This window comes from Zingiber officinale, chromosome 2A, assembly GCF_018446385.1.
Source record: "Zingiber officinale cultivar Zhangliang chromosome 2A, Zo_v1.1, whole genome shotgun sequence".
In the NCBI taxonomy this organism is placed as follows: domain Eukaryota; kingdom Viridiplantae; phylum Streptophyta; class Magnoliopsida; order Zingiberales; family Zingiberaceae; genus Zingiber; species Zingiber officinale.
In genome coordinates this window covers 153,270,902-153,288,242 of record NC_055988.1, presented here as the reverse complement: position 1 = coordinate 153,288,242, position 17,341 = coordinate 153,270,902, and the positions used below count along the sequence as shown (strand labels likewise).

Below are 17,341 nucleotides of genomic sequence, written 5' to 3'. Positions count from 1 at the left end.
CTATTCATCCAAGGCTTTTGCTCCTTTTTCACCTCTTGCAAGATGAGTTAGTACAAAATACAAAACATATCTTACAAGACAGAGTTTAGCACAACAAAATAAGTCAAACATTAGTATTTGACAATCTCCGAACTGTCCAGTTTTGACTTCGAATTTTCCGTCCGGAAACCCTAGGTCGAACCAAAACCTACTGTTCCCTCACCAGGGAACGCGTCCTCACCTACTCCACTCAGGAGAATATACTTGTTGTCAGACCGGTCCTCCAGACCGATTGGACTTTTGCTCAGCGCCCGAGGCTCCAAGGCTTTCTGCTGGATGTCCGCTCCACGACCCATCCAATTTTCCACTTGATTTATGACACCAGGACTTTCCACCTAGAGTTTTCGACTCTAGAACTTTTGCCCAAAGCCCTCGACTCGCCAAGACTTCCCGCCTAGGGTCACCACCCCCTAAGACTTAGGGTTACTACTCCCTAGGGTTTTCAACCTGCCTAACTGCAGCTAGGACTTTTGCCTAAGTACACTTAGGACTTTCCTGCAAATTCATTCAAACATGTTAGACAACAAATTACCTTAACTTTGAACCCTTTGTCATTATCAAACTTAAATTCGATCGTCAGATGCTTCTCACACCAACAGAAAGTGATTGGTCGGTCGGCCTTGGAAGAGTGGTAGATCGACCAGGAAGAGTGACAGATTGGCCAAGAAGAGTGGTGGATCTGCCAAGAAGAATGGTGGATCGGTCAAAATGGAGGATCAGTAAGGAAGAGTGGCGATTGGCCAGGAAGAGTGGTAGATCGACCAGGAAGAGTAGCAGGTCAGCCAAAAAGAGTGGCTAATCTGCCAGAGTGATAGATTGGCCACGAAGAGTGGCAAGTTGGCCAAGAAGTATGGCGGATCAGCTAGGATGGCAGATCGGCTACTCGAGTCAGTTGGGAAAGATGGTCATTGACCTCCCTTGACCTTATCACAACTCAACCTACTAATTTAACCTTGTTTACCCTCATGGCAGCGCTTCCTATTCTCCATATCAAATTCTAAAATTAAATTTAATTGTAAAATTCAATTTATTCCTCTCCCATCCAATTCTTATATAGATCTCCGGTAGGGTTTGGATCAAATCTAAATCCGTATTCTTTAACTGTAATTCATACCATTAGCCTTAAATTTAATTAAAAAAATCACTTAGTTCAATAACCAAACCTCTTGTTCAATAACCAAATCATTTTTTTAATTAAAATCAAAATAATTTAGTTCATTAATTAAACTAAAGAGGATCAAACTCATCTTCAAAAGACGTGGCACATCCGCACTTCCTATGCAACAAATATCTTCTATATTTGCCCCTCGTCTGGTCCAATCAGATTCAGTTTCTCTTGATCTAAGAATCCAATTTGTAAGGGATCGGTGGCCAGCTAGAAGGGGGGTTGGATAGCTAGGCCACCCCAAATCAATTTCTTCTCTACAAGAAGGTTAGTACGCAGCGAAATACACTAAACAAAACAATGAAAGCAATCAAGGAAAAATACAAACGCTAACACGCTCGATGTAATATGGTTCGGAGATGATGCTCCTACTCCACGACGTGTCTTTGAGGTGGACGAGCCCTTGATCCTTCGGTGGATCAGTCCTCGGCAATCTCCGGCTAAAGCTTCTCCTTCTCGGTGGAGCAAACCTTTCACAAAATAATCTCTTCCTCTTTACAAGATGGAGTTTAGATTGGGAGGAAGAGAAGAGAACTTGGAAGCTTTGGGCAAGACTAAGAAGGTTTACAATTAGCACCAGTAACCTTCTTCAAGCCCCCAAAGCATCCCTTAAATAAGAGGAGAGAGTTGATCAACAATCAACTCAAACCCCGACACCAGTCGACTGACAAAACCATCAGTCGACTGGTGTTACCGTTAGAGGTAGCCAACAGCTACTTTCCAGCACCAACGGTCATTTACCAGTCGACTGCTAAAACTAACAGTCGACTGGTAACTGTTTGCTGAGCGAACAGAATGCTTCTGTTCGTTGTCAGTCGACTGCTAAAACATGCAGTCGACTGGTGCAGTCGACTGCTAAAAGTTGCAACCGACTGGACTGCACTTTGTTACACAGTCACACTCATCCTCTCCGGAGTCGCCCTAGAAGTCCTCTTCCTCGGCTTTCGTCCCTCAGATGCACCCGAGCCCGCGGCTCCTCTCCGTGCCATCCTTCACGTTGCCTTGAAGTCTACTTCCCTCGGCTCCACTCCGTTGCTCCTCGTTCGGCGGTCCCTCGGATGCCTTCCACACCATCCTTCACCGACTCAAGGATCCAAGCCCTAGGATGAGCTTCCCAAGCTTAGTTGCACCAAGCTCATCATGTGTGTTTCACCAAGTCCTGCAAGACTCAAACACACATATCAAACACATATGAAAGCCTAACTTAAACTCTTTGACACACACATCAAAATCATGATCATACCGATCAAACTTAGGTCGATTGCACCAACACAATTCTCATACTCATTTTAAGTCTTTCGGATACACTCGTTGTGCATGTGACTTAATAGGTTCCCAGTTATGTTGGTTGTTCATAATTAACTATTAATTACGGATCGATCATAAGTGTCACCTAGTAGTACATCATAATCTCCAATTAACTGAAAAAATCAAATGGTTGATTCCAGAACCACTTTTGAATCTTTCAGCAGCTATAATGAGTTGTGTTTCTTTCTTTTCACTCGTCTTATACTCACTTGTTCAGGATATGGTCTATGTGTCAGTTCCCATTAGGATGATTATGTCACACCTAGCCTATATAATATTTCCTTATCTTGCGGATTCAAGTTACTCATACATGTGTCCAAAAGTATAATACTCTTAACGTGTGATACTTTAACCAAAGACTTAGAGTAACAATTTTGACAAATGGTCATAGGGTATACATCTCCTTGTAAGGAGTGATGAATCTTTGTTGGCTATTCAAACACCTTCGACTTATACTCAATCATCCCGAGTCCACACTTCCTCGGAGATACTTATTTAAGATGTCAAAGTATAAATCTCTATGAGCAAGATGACTTGAATACCTCAAGTCGAAGGAAACTCGTACCTAAACTGCAATAAGAGCTTCATTGACATATCCACATATATAAAGAACCATATGAAGTCTTACAGTATGTCACTCCAATGAACTAATTACTATAACTAGCATTCATGTTTAACTCTCAACATCCCAATGTCTCCAGTTAATAAGAAACAACTACTTTGTTAGATCAAACAGTATAACCCGTATTAGTCTCACAAAATCAAAAATGTTCGAACACATCAGTTCGTCAATTAGGGAAAGATTTTAATACAGTCATAATTACACATGTAGAGATGCTCCCTAGTCGTGATCCAATTATAAGTTCTCTCATTATATGAATCGTATTGCAGAGACATTTAATAAATGAATTTAAGATCCAATCAAACACATATAAAATGTATACTCAAATAGTAAATATTTATTATTTAATAAATAGTACATTCCATAAGATGATTGTCTTAGGATACTTCTCAAATATAACACTTTAGACCTATTAAGTAAGTCCAAGTAAAGGTTCAAAAAAAAAAAAGGAAGAACTCTCAGACTCTTGGAAGAGAAGAGCAACCAAGACTACAGAGGGATTTGGTTCGTGGAATCAGAAGGACTGTTCATTTTTGTAATCGTCCTTCAGACGACAAACACAAAGAACAAGATCGATAAGGAATCACGGTAAGTGTTTACAGATTTTATTCATGCATTTAAATCAACAGAACCAAGAATCAATTGTTTCATACCATTACCAAACAAACACAATACTCATCATGCAAAAACCATTTGCAAATCGCAACCAAAGAATGTAATTAACATCAAAAAATACTTAATAGAAGCGCAAAATAGTTCACTTGCAATACCAACCACATCCAAAACAAGAAGAATAAAATATGATGGATGTATATAGCTCAATTAGCCTGGCCTTCGTCGCCATATTCAACACTCAGTTGCTGTTCTTTTCTGGCTTCCCAATCCTAAAACAAGTAAATGCAAATTTGTGCTTTTCAGAATTGTGTTCGACAAATTCCATGGATAGTTAATCAATAGTTAACAAAAAGTTTCTGAACACGCTATATGAATAATGTTGCTATTAGAGTAAGATGAACCTACATGTAGAGAGGAAAGATCAGAACTTTTCAACACCCTCAATCTTTTTACTGAAGAAACAAACATGCTGCATGTGTTAAAAAAAAGTTAGAGCTCCAGCAATAACAGTTGCATGATACTCATAGCACTGAATAAGAAGAGAGAACTGAATCGGATAGTTATTCCTACTTGTTTTTATTCACCATGCCAAGGTTTTTGAGATTATAGTTAGCCTGGTGTTTATGGAAGTAAAGACGAACAAAACAAGGTAGACACTGGACAATTTAGTCTCATGTTCCTATTGCTTCGTCATTAAGAGCTTTAAACAAACAAAGTTAAAGTGTAAAACAAGGCTTACTCCCAAGGAACATCCCCCACTAGCATTCTGTCACCTTCATTGTCTTCATAAACCAAAGTGTATTCGCCAGAGCCATCCAATAAACTTTTGAATGCTTGTTTTGCTTCCTCATCCATTCGAAGGTCATTTGTAGAGGTCTCCTTTTGGGCTGCAAATTAAGCAAAAGAAAATGGATAGTAAAAATCAAGAACTACTTCAAATGATTTCTTTAGTTAGATGGAATCTCTGACCGAATACAAACAGTAGGATTTAAAATGACAAATTCTCTACCCGAAGTTAACTTCTGCAAATGACTTACCTTCGAGAAGGTCCAGAAAGAGAGATTCAACAGCAACCGAAAGCTTCTTGTAGCTACCACAGGCATTCAGATCCACCTTTCTTCCAATGGGGATACCATCCATGTTAATCTTGATGAGCAAACCCTTCTTGCAGCTGGCAACCTTCACTTTTTCATCTATATTTCCATTATGAAGATCCACAGATTGCTTGACTGAGCTATTTGCTAGGTTCTTTCTGAAGGCTCTGATCGGAGGCCAACCAACAACAGGAGCCCCGGCAGAAACTCTACAAAATTTCCAAAATATCAAGCAAAAGGTATTTCATTAATCACAAATGACCAAGTGGAAGAACAGAAAATCAAAGACAATGAACAATCTGCATTACTTTGTGCAACCAAATCATGACAGGAAAAAAAACTCTTACTAGTTTGACCATTTGGGCAACTTGGTTCATCTAATAGATTTATCTTTAAATTATATGTCAAAATAAAATAATTAGTCACTAAGAAGCAAGTTTCCTATCTAACAGTGCAAGCTTTAACAGGAAAAAAGATGAAAAGAAGCTAAATCCCTTGTGAGTTGCATTCTAGTAAAAGTACAAACTATGAAGCAAGAGTAGAGGAACAGGAATATAGTAAAGAAGTGAACACATAGGAATGGGATTTAGTAATTCTCACAACTAGAAAACAAATGTAGTGAAAAGATAATTGAATTGAAAGGGAAATTTAAAATGCAAAAAAATACATAATCGATGAGTATATGACATGGGATGTAATGTTGGAAGAGCAGAATTGATTAATTTGGACAAAGTAGCAGACACATTAATGAAACACAGAGATTGAAAGCTTGCATGAGTGACGGCATAGGCCAATCATGGTTACCCTGTCTGGAAGCTGGTGTTTGATCCAGCTTCATTCTCAGTGCCACCATGTGCTTTCTCAAGGCTTTGCTGCTCATCAAATTTCTCACGGTTCCAAGTTGTCTTGTGTGGCCATTCCGTTCCATACCCTCCTTTGCTCTGCAACTGGAACAATCCAGCTTCTAGCTGCTCAGAACCTTCGAAGAAAAGAGAGTGACACGAAAGGGAGTAAAAAAACTAGGGAGAAAGGACCTTCTTTGGCACTAAACCTACCTAAAACTCCCCTTCCGGAAGAGGTCTTGGAAACCTTTGAAAAGATACAAGAAGATAGAACAGAGGGGTTCTCTTCTTCCCCAACTCCTCCAGGAAGCCCAAGCGTCAGCTCTAATTTCTTCTCTTCTGAGGCATCTAAACCCCCAATTCTTTTTTTCCCGACTTTTTCATTTTGGATTAAGTTTAGTAGCTGAGGGCATGCATCTCCCAAGCTCTCATGGTCATCTTCCATGGCAACTTTCTCCTGCAGAGCATGGAAAAAAGATACGCTAATGTTTAATCAAACAACGAACTTTCTATTTTAGCACTCGGAAAGCGTCAAAATTCAATTTTTATTCAAGAGAAGTAAAAGAACAACAACAACAAGAAGATAGACCAGCACTTGAGTTTTGCAACGAGAAGATAAACCAAGCAGGAGCTTAAAGTTTGCTCGAACACAGAGAGGAAAGCGTGCGGTCAACCACACGAAGCTCTCAGAACAAAACCTTGTACTCAGAGTTAAACCCACCGAGCAGCTTAAAAAAAAGGCTCCTCTTTTATTCTCTTGCACCCTATTTGATTATCTTTCCTCCCTTTTTCTCTTCTGTCGACAGAGGTGTTGTGTTGGTGGTGGTGCTTAAAAAGGGAGCATCGGCAGTGATTCCATGGCTGGAAAAGAGGCCGAGTAAGGAAATCCGGGGGGTCTCTCACGCGAGAGTGAATTTGAACAATGCCGCAATGGGAATCGCGGCGTGCTCCAGGTATCTCTCAACCAGCACGCTTTCCCAACATAGTAAGGCGTTTGCTCTCTCTGCTCTGCCTTGAAGGCAAACGCAGATGACAGCAAAAGCAATACAATTACGGCAGCAGCCGCCACCACTCCTGCATTTGATACCTCGAGTGCTTTACAAAGAAAAACTCAATTTTGCAATTTGCACCCTGTAATATTTATATTAATTTCTTTTCAAGAGGCTCCTGGTGTCATAGTTAAAATTATGATAAAAGGCGAAACACTCGTCCCAACGTCTCCGCCGTACCTGACCCAAGGCGATCGTAGTATCCGAGCGAACATGTGACGGACAGGATGTAATACGGAGATAGTAAATTTATTCTCCAACTGTTCCGAGGATCGACCCATAGTTATAAGAAACATATAAAACAAACTATGATATAAAACATATAAAGCAGAATCTATAAAGCTCCTACTCACAGATATTTCGTCAATTTGTTTGTCTTAGATTTAAGCATTATTAGGATGGTTTATTAAACAAAACAAACTTTGGGCGTTAATGACTCGAATGATTGGTTAAGTGGTCCTAAAATCCTTTATTTCAAAGTTTTCTTATCTAAGACTATAATTGAGTGGCTTGCTTGCACATCAAAAAGTGTTAGGGCTAATTATCACTTCATCATTGGTGCCGAAATCTTTCTTAACCTGTAACAGCATTCATATCAGATATTTTATTCTAAAATTTTATTTTAAATTTTAGATAAAGTAGTTAAAAATCTTTACTTTAGTTGTCTTATAAATTTTTTAAATTATGCATTTGTAAATAATATTAAGGAATGAATTTCATTCTCTAAATATTATAGAAGAGAGAAGAAATAAGAAAATTGATATATAAGGTATTGAAAAATGAATATCTAAACTTAATAAAATATATTTTTTATTTTAAATTATGTATTTTAGATAAAAAATTATTATCAGTTATTTCGATATTTTTTCTTTCCTTAAAAAAAAAAAGTATTTATAAGGTTTCCGTTCTTAGTGTTCAACTGTTATTTTCACTTATATTTTGTTTCTCACTTCTTCGTGGGCAAAACAACGCCTCGCCTTCAATCATTCAAACGCCTCCATATATATCAAAACATATAAAATGTGTTATGTGGGAATTGGGATATCGAATCAAGCTGCATATGATAAAAGTTATTCTATATATATATATATAGATGACAAAGCCTGAGAACAACATATCAGGAATCAAAACAATGAGGGACAAAGTAGCTATGATTCCTACCCTAAGGAGCATCACAATTAATCGCAAAGAATGACAGAAATGTGCCTAACTTATACCTGGCCAATCATTTAATTGTTGCATCATCATCATCATTAGTGTGTCAGATGGATCACAGAAGGTCAAAGCTGCAAAGTGAAGTATAAAGAATTAATTAAGATTTGTAGGAATGATATGAGCATAGTTATGATATCTTGGCTGAGATGTTAAAGAGCTGGCAACATTTGCCTTTTAGAAAACAAGGTTGCGTTGTAAGCTGTTGACACACATGTTGCAGAATTCCTTCCTGACAAGAAGCTATAGTAAGTTGTAAACTGATATTTAGCCCTTTCAATGATGGTAATGTGGGAATAAACTTCCTCGTGTACCTAAACGGAGGAAGAAAGCAATTGCTTACCAACTATATTTCAAGCAGAAGCAACTAATTAATATGCAGTGTTACATGAACTTGCTGTTGAAAATATGAATGGAAATAAAACGATGGAGGGAGAGAACTTCATTGTGTATGGAAATTTTAGTCCTTATTAGAAGTTTCAAGTAAAGTTATTAGTTTATATTATTACATATGCATATATGATGTGAACAAATAGTTGAGAAGGGGCACACCGAATATTAGACTAGTCGGGACAAGATTTGCCCAAGCGAATGAACCATCAATAAATGTTGAGTTTCTTTATAAGAAGGAGGTCATGAACAAAGTGAAAGAGCAGAGAAAAGAAAGAAATTTCATCCGCTTCATTTCCCCTCACTCTCTTCCTTTTAGTCGTGCACACAATCGGTAGAATTATTCTGATAAACAAACAACCCACATAACCTCTAAACACAGCTGGAGAGCTATTTTAAGGAAACCGCTTAAAAGCAGACCTCAACATCCACTCGGGAACCCTCAACATTCATTCCATTCGGGTTGTTCTGCCTTGCACCCGAGGTGCCTCCAAACTCCATGAGGGTGCCTCGAGTACTGTTCATCCGAAGCATAAGGTGCTCTTTTGTCCCCCCAAGATGGGTTAGTCCACAAAATAACTATATATCCTGTAAAATAAAGTTAGCACATTATAAACATAACAACAGAAGATATTTTGACAGTCTCCGGATTGCCCAGTTCTGACTTCGGATTTCCGACCGGAAACCTTAGGTCGAACCGACGCCTACTGTTCCCTCCGTGGGGAACGCGCCCTCACCTACTCCACTCAGGAGAAGTTACCTTTTGCCAGTTCGGTCCTCCAGACCGACTGGACTTTTGCTCGGCACTCAAGTCTTCCAGTCTTCATGTTAGACGTCCGCTCCACGACCCGTCCAAACTTCCACCTGGTTCGCGACACCAGGATTTCCACCTAGGGTTACCGCCCCTTAGGATTTTTGCTCGAATCTTCGACTCGCCAAAACTTTCCTCCTAAGGTTATCACCCCCTAGGACCTAGGGTTACCGCCCCCTAGGGTTTTCCCTTTGCCTAACCACAGTTAGGACTTTTCTTCACCTAGGGTTACCACCCCCTAGGGGTTTCCACCTGCCTAACCGCAGCTAGGACTTTTGCCTAAGTAACTTTAGAACTTTCCTGCAATCTCATTCACACACATTAGATAATAAACCAACTTAACTTGAACTCTTTGACATAATTAAAACACTGGTTCGATCGTCGGATGCTTCCCGCACCAACATCCATGTGGTCTTGCAACACAAAAACATCAATGTCGGGCTAGGAAGGGGTTTTCGGCATTGACCCTCCGATGCTCAAGTTAGTCTCCGGTGATGTAGAAAGTACCAAGAATGATGTAGTAAAGAGCGTGTGGAATGACGAAGTTGCACATACCCCCGCTTGTAGATGGAAACCTCTCTTTATAGTATCATTGTAGTGCTCGTGCACACATCTCAATGTGTATGCATGTTTTCCTAGGTGTCTTAGGAAAAGACAAGTCAAAAAGTGTCCTTGACATTCCTTAAGCAACCATGTAACTTTTTGATGTGATAGTCTTGTTAGGATGTATACTAAAAACCTAGCTTTTGTATGAATATTTATTTTGAAATGAGAATCACATTGGTCAAATGTCTGCATTTAGTAAAATGCAGTTGCCCATTTAATTTATATGGTAGATAACATAGTGTGTAGTGTCACACAGAAGATCATGTTATCAGTTCTTATAAATTATAAATAGTAACTTACAACCAAGATGGATTGGAACAAACCATTGGAATGGTTGTAGTGTAATTTGGTACTAGTTTATCTTGACTATAAAATTACACTAGTACACTATGTGTGTATTGAGCAAGCCATCTGGAATAGGGCTCACCCGAACCCATTTTCCGGCCTTTGAGCAATCTTTCGCTCCGGCTTCTCGTCCCTCAGAAATGTCGCGCGCCTCATTCTCATCCGCCAACGTACTCTTTCACAGCACCTCGTCCTTTGGATGCACCAATCCCGTCGGTTCTCTCCGTGTTGTCCTTCTCACTAACTGCGTCTTTCACTCGACTTCCTATGCTCCTAAGTTCTTGCACACTTAGACACAAGTGTTATTGGATGATCGGAAGAGTAAAATTGGTCGTACTCGATATTGTCGAAGTTCGCATCCTCATGGTTGTCTCCACCACCGCGAAAGGAAGGGGGGACACAGAGGTGCTGCAGAGTCGGCGTTCTCTCCAAGTTATAGGTGGTGGGGTAGTTGATCCTGTATTTCTCGAAACCAAACTTGCGGTTGGACATCTCTTCTTGATTAGAAATTAGGGATTTTTCAAAAGGGGAATAAAGGAACTTATGATCTTTACAATCTGGTGCCGTTAGACACTGAGATAACTTTGTGACTTGTCTTTATAGATATTGAATCTCGTCTTGGATACCACAACTACGATGTGAGGCTTCCTCAGTTGGAATCTGCCTTTCACAACCATGACCATGTCCATGATAACCCTCCGCTGGATCTTAATGAGCTCTGATACCAACTGACGCCAAGGAAAATATGTTTATTATTTTAGGGTGTAAAGTTGCAGAGGAATTAACAAGAAAACAAGAAAGAAATAACAAAAAAAAAATAACCTAAATTATGCTTAAACCTATTATGAAATCAAGAGCGCAAAGGAAAATAGATATAGTCGTAACGTGGCTTAAGCGAAACTAATTGATTCAATATCAAAATAATTTGTCATAAACATCATCTAAACATAGGTTTATATAACTCTCAAAATCCTAAAAAAATTTAAATGCAAAAAATAACCAACTAGATTTATCCCTTAAAATTTAGGATAAATTAACTAATAAGACTTAATTCCCTAAGATTTAGGATAAAATTAAATATAATTAAGAAAGAAATAAACTAAACTTATTTCATGGATAACTAATTTTAAAAAAATTTAAAATATATAAATCTGAATACTTTGAATTTTCTCCTACATCATAGTCTTATCTGAGAATATAAATTGATTGTGCTGCTCCTAGATTAGTGATTACTATTGTCTTATAGATGCATTGAACTTGTTTGAAGATCTTATAATTCATGGACAGCCACAATAATATCACATAATTGATACTGTATATTATTCTAGAGCATGAAGTTATAGAATGATTATCAAGAAAACAAGAGAGAAGTAACCAAAAAAAAAGAATAATCTAAATTAGGCTTAAACTTATTATGAAATCAAGTGAGCAAAAAAAAAAAAAGATGTAATCTGACTTAAGCGAAATTAATTGATTCAATATCAAAATAATTGTCCTAAACATAATCTAAATATAAATTTATATAACTTTCAAAATATTTAAAAAACATTTAAAAGGAAAAAAATAATCAACTAGATGTATTTCTTAAGATTTAGAATAAATTAACTAATAAAACTTAGTTCTTTAATATTTAAGATAAAATTTAATATGATTAAAAGAAAAAATAAATTAAACTTAATTCATGAATAACTAATTTAAAAAAAAATCTAAAATATATAAATCTGAATACTTTAAAGTCATAGTCTCATAGGAAATATAAATTGATCATGCTGCCTACTTCAGTGATTGGTACTGTACTACAGATGCATCGAACTTGTTTGAAGATCTTATAATTCATAGACAGCCACAATAATATCACATAATTGAGCAGAGACTGTGCACAAAACACACCTTAATTACGTGCACATTAATTAACTAATAAACTTATAATTATGTTTATGTTGATCTCTTCTAATAAACTAATAATCTTGATCAGGCCTGACAGGGAGATGGCCCTTCTCTTGCAGGCTCTTCGCAGTTTCATACAGGCTCTGGCTCACTGGCCTGAACTCCACTCCCAGCTGTCTCAGAGCTTGGTTTGAGAAATTATAAGGCTTTTTACGTGGATTAACCTCGTCAGAGCATCTGGAAGAACATATAAACAACAAATTTTAAGTCTCCAGTAGTTGAAATATATATACTCTGCATGTTGTTAAACAAACATAGACTTTAATGATCAGTAGAAACTTAGCATTCTTTTGTGATCATAACGCTGACGATTGCATCATTTTCAAGACTGATCAAGGAAAAAGCATTCTTAGAGTTGAAACATAGGATCACAGGTAAAGGTTACGTCCTGAGATTGAACTTTGTTAGATCATGGATTAGCTACTTACTGACAAAGTTAATTAAGTATGAAGATAGATGTGAAAGACCAATCGAAGATGAGTGAGTCGATCATTTTCTCGTCATTCTCTATTAATTATGAATTGGATTTTAAAAACAAGTTAATGCAGTTGCTATAGTCAATTACTTGTTGGGGACCGGGTACTCGGGGAAGAGCTTGGCGAGGGTCCGGACGACGTCTTCGCGGTGGAGGACGCGCTCGGCGCAGATGAAGCGCTTTCCGGCAGCGGCGGCGGCTTCGAAGACGCGGAGGTGCGCCGCCGCGACGTCCCGCACGTCCACGTACCCCTGCACCGCGTTGGCGAATCGCCTCGCCGACCCGTCGAGGTACTTGAGGATGTGTGCCGCGCTGGCGTTCACCTGCGGCTGCAGCAGCGGGCCCATCACCAGCACCGGATTCACCACCGCTAGCTCCACTCCCTTCTCCCGCGCCACCTCCCACGCCGACTGCTCCGCCACCGTCTTCCCGTAACAGTACCAATTCTGCTTATGCGAGATGTGTTTCTTTTACTATATATAATTCGCGCGAAAGTTTGATATTGACGTTTGATTAATGAATTAGTTGGTGAATTGCCTTGGTGTTCTTGCAGAACTCGAGGTCGCTCCAGCAACTCTCGTCGACGACCACCTCCGGGCCGCGGTTGGGATTCATGGTGACGGCGCCGATCGAGGAGGTGAACACCACGCGGCGGACGGTGCCGGCCTCCGCCGCCGCATTGATCACGTTCCTCGTGCCTCTCACCGCCGGCTCCACCATTTGCTCCTTACAAAAAAAAAAAAAAAAACAGATTTTGACGATGAAAACACACAAATGCGCGCGAGTATTTCAAGAAATTTGGGCTTTAGCTTACGGGATCGTCGGTGACCGGAGAGGCGGTGTGGAAGACGCCATGGCAGCCACGAATGGCTTCTAACAGGGCGTCGTAGTCGAGCAGATCAGCCTTGCAGAGGACCAGCCGCTCCGCCGCGCCTTCCATTGCCCTCAAGTGATCATTCTTCGGATCATCTTCAATCAACATTCGCAAATAAAAAGATGAATCAAATCAATATAATTAACAGCCTACAGCTCGAAGATCGAATCCTTTCACCTGGATTTCTCACAGTTCCTTTCACGGTGTACCCTTTCTCCAGCAGAAGCTTCACCAGCCACGAAGCAATGAAGCCGCCGGCTCCGGTGACGCATACCGTCTGCTCTCCGCCGATGATCACCGGTGCCGCCGCGACAACCATGCTGTAATAACAAGGAAGAACAGCGTAATTAACTAGCTATAGTTAAGGAAGTATGTGATCTCGCGATCAATTACTTATTGGTGGTGGCGCAGTTTGAAGGAGAGCTTGGTGGGGTGGGTGAGAAGCAAAGCAACAAGTAATGTGAGATTTATAGAACAAGCAATTGGAGTTGTCTCCATGGCGAACGAGGAGTAGGTAGAGGTGCACAATTAATAAACAAAAAGGATCAAGCTTTTCCCCAAGCTTCAGTATTACTGATCATGCCATGGAGTTGCAGGCATGCATTTTGACAGGCAAGTCTCACTCGGGTGTCTTCCAAGTCTCTCGAGAGATCTCCTCAAGTACCAGATTAGGTGAAGGTCTAGGTAGGTAAAATGCAGATTGATTAATGTGTTCATCAATCTCATAACCTAAACTTAACCAAGTGTTTAGTTTAAGCTTCAGAATTGAATGATTACTAGGGACAATTAATTGTGGCAAAAATGCGAATACGTTCGTCCCCAGTGCCCCGGCCAACCCGCCCCAAGGCCAACACGGAGGAGGTAAATCACGAGCGGCTACTAGTCTTTGGAATAGTGATTAGCACATAAAGGAGGCATTTACCTCGGCTTTGCCGAGATTCGAACCCCAGACCTTATTGTGACAACACCTCATGCGTTAACCACTAGACCCATCCGAGGGGACAATTAAGCTTCCAAATGAGCTGATGAAAAAGACATATTAATTTGGTCAGCAAGTATCATGATGACCACAAATTAATCTCATATCTTCTCGGAACTATGGTGCAGTGGTAGAGTGCATTCTCATTTTCTTAATCATTTAAGTATTGAGTCCTAGCTTCAGCAAATTAAAGGATGAATTTCCCTTAATAGGTAAATGTTGGGTTGATGGGCCGTCTGATATAAGTACTTTTCGATTTATTTTAGTGGTCGGTGAAAACTTCTATGGAACTGAATCGATCACTCTTAAGATTAATCAGTGTAAGCTGGATACATGGTGTCAATTAAAAAAGAAAGATTAATCTCATATATAACAAGATTCAAATGAGTCTCAAAGGCCTTCCTCAACTGAATCATATCATCTCCTTCGTCCACAAGATAATTAGATTTTGAACCAGTGGAGCATTTTGAGTAAGGTATCATTTTCTTAGAAAGAAAGAATTGGTGGAATTATACACTGTTCTAGTTGTTTTTGGAGAGGGAATTGGAGTAGGTGAAGGATGGAGTGAGAGAGGGTTTGGGAGACCCACACGGAATGCATGAGGATGAGCATGAAGATGCATTTGGTTTGGAATGGATATAAAGCTGTTTAAGTGAGCCAGCAGGGCAACTTTGAACTCAACAGAATGATTCTCCCCACTTTCCCTCTCGTAATTTCGTCATGCATAGGTCAGACTTAGGTCGGCATAGTCATAGATAACGTCGAATTCCATTTTGCCAACTTCAAGTACCTTAGGATTATGATAAAACATATAGAAAGTTTACATTTGATTTTGATGTGAGAGTTTATAGACTGTGTTGTTACCATTTCACTGTCTCCTATCAAAATTAAATAAAATTATATAAATAAATTAACAAGAGGCATTATGTTGGAATTTCTTTTTTCCTTGTGGAAAATAAATTTTATGTAGTTGGTCTCGAAGGAGAAGAATCACGGTGTTGGCCGGCAAATTTAGTTGCTGCCACAATTGATAATATATATTTATATATATATTCAGTGTATAAAGAATAATAATAATAATGATTGTATGGGTGCTTTAATTTAAAAAGGGAAAAGAATATGAACCGACCAAGGCAGTGATCCAGTGGGCAACGGGTCGGTTTGTGCTTGCCAGTGGCGTTGTGCCACACTCGAATCTTACTTTTATTTTTTTTTTTTTAAAAAGATGAATTTGTATTTATTTCAGTTGTGCTATCATTGATACGTCAGTATCTAACCTGCTTGCAGAGCTAGTTAGCTATGTAAGCTCACGGAGTCATTATTATCAGAATTACACTCGCTTGAGTTAAGCCGAGTTGCCGACCATATATTGATCTCCTGAACTGCCGGAGTGTCTGAGGACCCGAGAGCACTTGGGAACTTATGTCGGGAGTGTCATGTCTCTCTGGCCACCCGATAACCCAGGATAACTCAGGAGCTCGGGTACGTGTGGATTTTTATGGGACTGAGACTCACCGTAATGGACAGTTATAGATGTGTCCGTTAGACTTCTTCCAAAACTATAAGAAATGTGATATTATTTCCATATATACAATGCATCTACTTTATTTTATTTTATTTTATTTTTTAATCACATCTTCTCTTTATTAAACTATTTAAGGCTGATACGGTGAGTATTAAAATTGTCATGAAGATACAGCAGGTTAAAACGGTAGGTTGAGTTAAGTCAAACTCAAAAAATCAATGACCATCTCTTAGTGATTAGGGCGACCAGCCAGCTGTCTCATGGCCGATTCACCGACAGTATTTTGAGGTCAAGTTGATCCATCAGTCTTTTAAACCGACTTTAACTAATCTTTCTAGCAAAATAGAGCATTCGATTAGCCAGTTTTCTAGGTCAAATCCAACCAGTCTTCTAATCCGACCCATCAATCTTCTTGGTCGGGTCCAACAGTCTTCCAAGCCGGATCCAGCCAATCTTCCAGGTTGGGTCCAACCAGTCTTCCGAGCCGAGTTCGACCAATCTTCCTAGCATAGCAGAGCATTTGACCCATCAGTCTTCCAGGTAAGGTCCAGTAGTTTCCCAGGTCGGGTCCAGCCAGTCTTCTATGTCGGGTCCAGCCAGTCTTCCTGGTAGAGCAAAGCATCCAATATACCAGTTTACCAGGCTAGGTCCAGCCAATCTTCTAGGCCCGCCACTCTTCTCGACCGAGTCCAGCAGTCTTCCACGTCGGGTCCAGCCAGTCTTTTTGGACGGGTCCAGCCAATCTTCCTAGTAGAGCAAAGCATCTAATCGGCCAGTCTTTTAGGTCGAGTAGCCAGTCTTCCAGGTTGGGTCCAGCCAATCTTCCTGGCAGAGTAGAGCATCCGATCTGCCAGGCCGGGTCCAGCTAGTTTTCCAGGCCAGGTCCAACCAGCATTCATGGCAAGGTAGAGTATCCAACCCACCAGTCTTTTAGGACGGGTCCAGTAGTCTTCCAAACGAGGTCCAGCCAATCTTCCAGGTCAGGTCTAGCCAGCTTTCCTAGCAGAATAGAGCATCTGACCAGCTAGTCTTCTAGGTTGGGCCCAACAATCTTCTAAGCTGAGTCCAACTAGTCTTCCAGGTCGGGTCCAGCCAGTCTTCTTGGCATAACAGAGCATCCGACCAACCAATCTTTCAGGTCGGATCCAGTCAATCTTCCAAGTCGAGTCCTACCAATCTTCTAGGTCAGATCCTGCTAGTCTTCCAAGTTTGGTCCAATTAGTCTTCCTGGCAGAGAAGAGCATCTAACCTGCCAATCTTTCAGGTCGGGTCCATCTAGCCTTTCTGGCAGAACAGAGCATCTGACTCGCCAGTCTTCTAGACCCAGTTGAGCCAGCCAGGTTTCATGACAGAGCAGAGCATTTGATCCACCAGTTTTCCTAATCAAGACGAGCCAACCAGTTTTCTTGGCTAAGCCGACCAATTTGCCTGATAGAGTATAGC

At 40.1% G+C, this 17,341-nt stretch overlaps 2 protein-coding genes across 4 annotated transcripts; both read right to left on the bottom strand.

Annotated features, from left to right (window-relative positions):
- Window positions 1–3,715: 3,715 nt before the first annotated feature.
- Window positions 3,716–6,805, bottom strand: LOC122040172 (auxin-responsive protein IAA2-like). Of its 2 annotated transcripts, none has more exons than XM_042599519.1 (7): window positions 6,407–6,805; window positions 5,899–6,142; window positions 5,648–5,822; window positions 4,787–5,052; window positions 4,489–4,636; window positions 4,155–4,218; window positions 3,716–4,018 (listed from the first exon to the last, which is right to left on the bottom strand). In XM_042599519.1, the coding sequence occupies exons 2-7, from the start codon at window positions 6,128–6,130 to the stop codon at window positions 3,953–3,955; spliced, it is 951 nt and encodes a 316-aa protein (XP_042455453.1). In that variant the 5' UTR covers window positions 6,131–6,142; window positions 6,407–6,805; the 3' UTR covers window positions 3,716–3,952. The 2 variants fall into 2 exon arrangements, with proteins under 2 accessions (XP_042455453.1, XP_042455452.1); XM_042599518.1 differs by having other exon boundaries at window positions 3,739–4,018; window positions 6,281–6,805.
- A 5,106-nt stretch (window positions 6,806–11,911) lies between these two features.
- LOC122042794 (cinnamoyl-CoA reductase 1-like) lies at window positions 11,912–13,941 on the bottom strand. 2 transcript variants are annotated; one of them, XM_042603102.1, is made up of 6 exons: window positions 13,788–13,941; window positions 13,572–13,714; window positions 13,335–13,489; window positions 13,058–13,246; window positions 12,611–12,966; window positions 11,912–12,222 (listed from the first exon to the last, which is right to left on the bottom strand). In XM_042603102.1, exons 2-6 carry the CDS (start codon window positions 13,711–13,713, stop codon window positions 12,057–12,059), a joined length of 1,008 nt encoding a protein of 335 aa, XP_042459036.1. In that variant the 5' UTR covers window position 13,714; window positions 13,788–13,941; the 3' UTR covers window positions 11,912–12,056. The 2 variants fall into 2 exon arrangements, with proteins under 2 accessions (XP_042459036.1, XP_042459037.1); XM_042603103.1 differs by lacking the exon at window positions 13,788–13,941 and having other exon boundaries at window positions 13,572–13,774.
- Window positions 13,942–17,341: the final 3,400 nt, after the last annotated feature.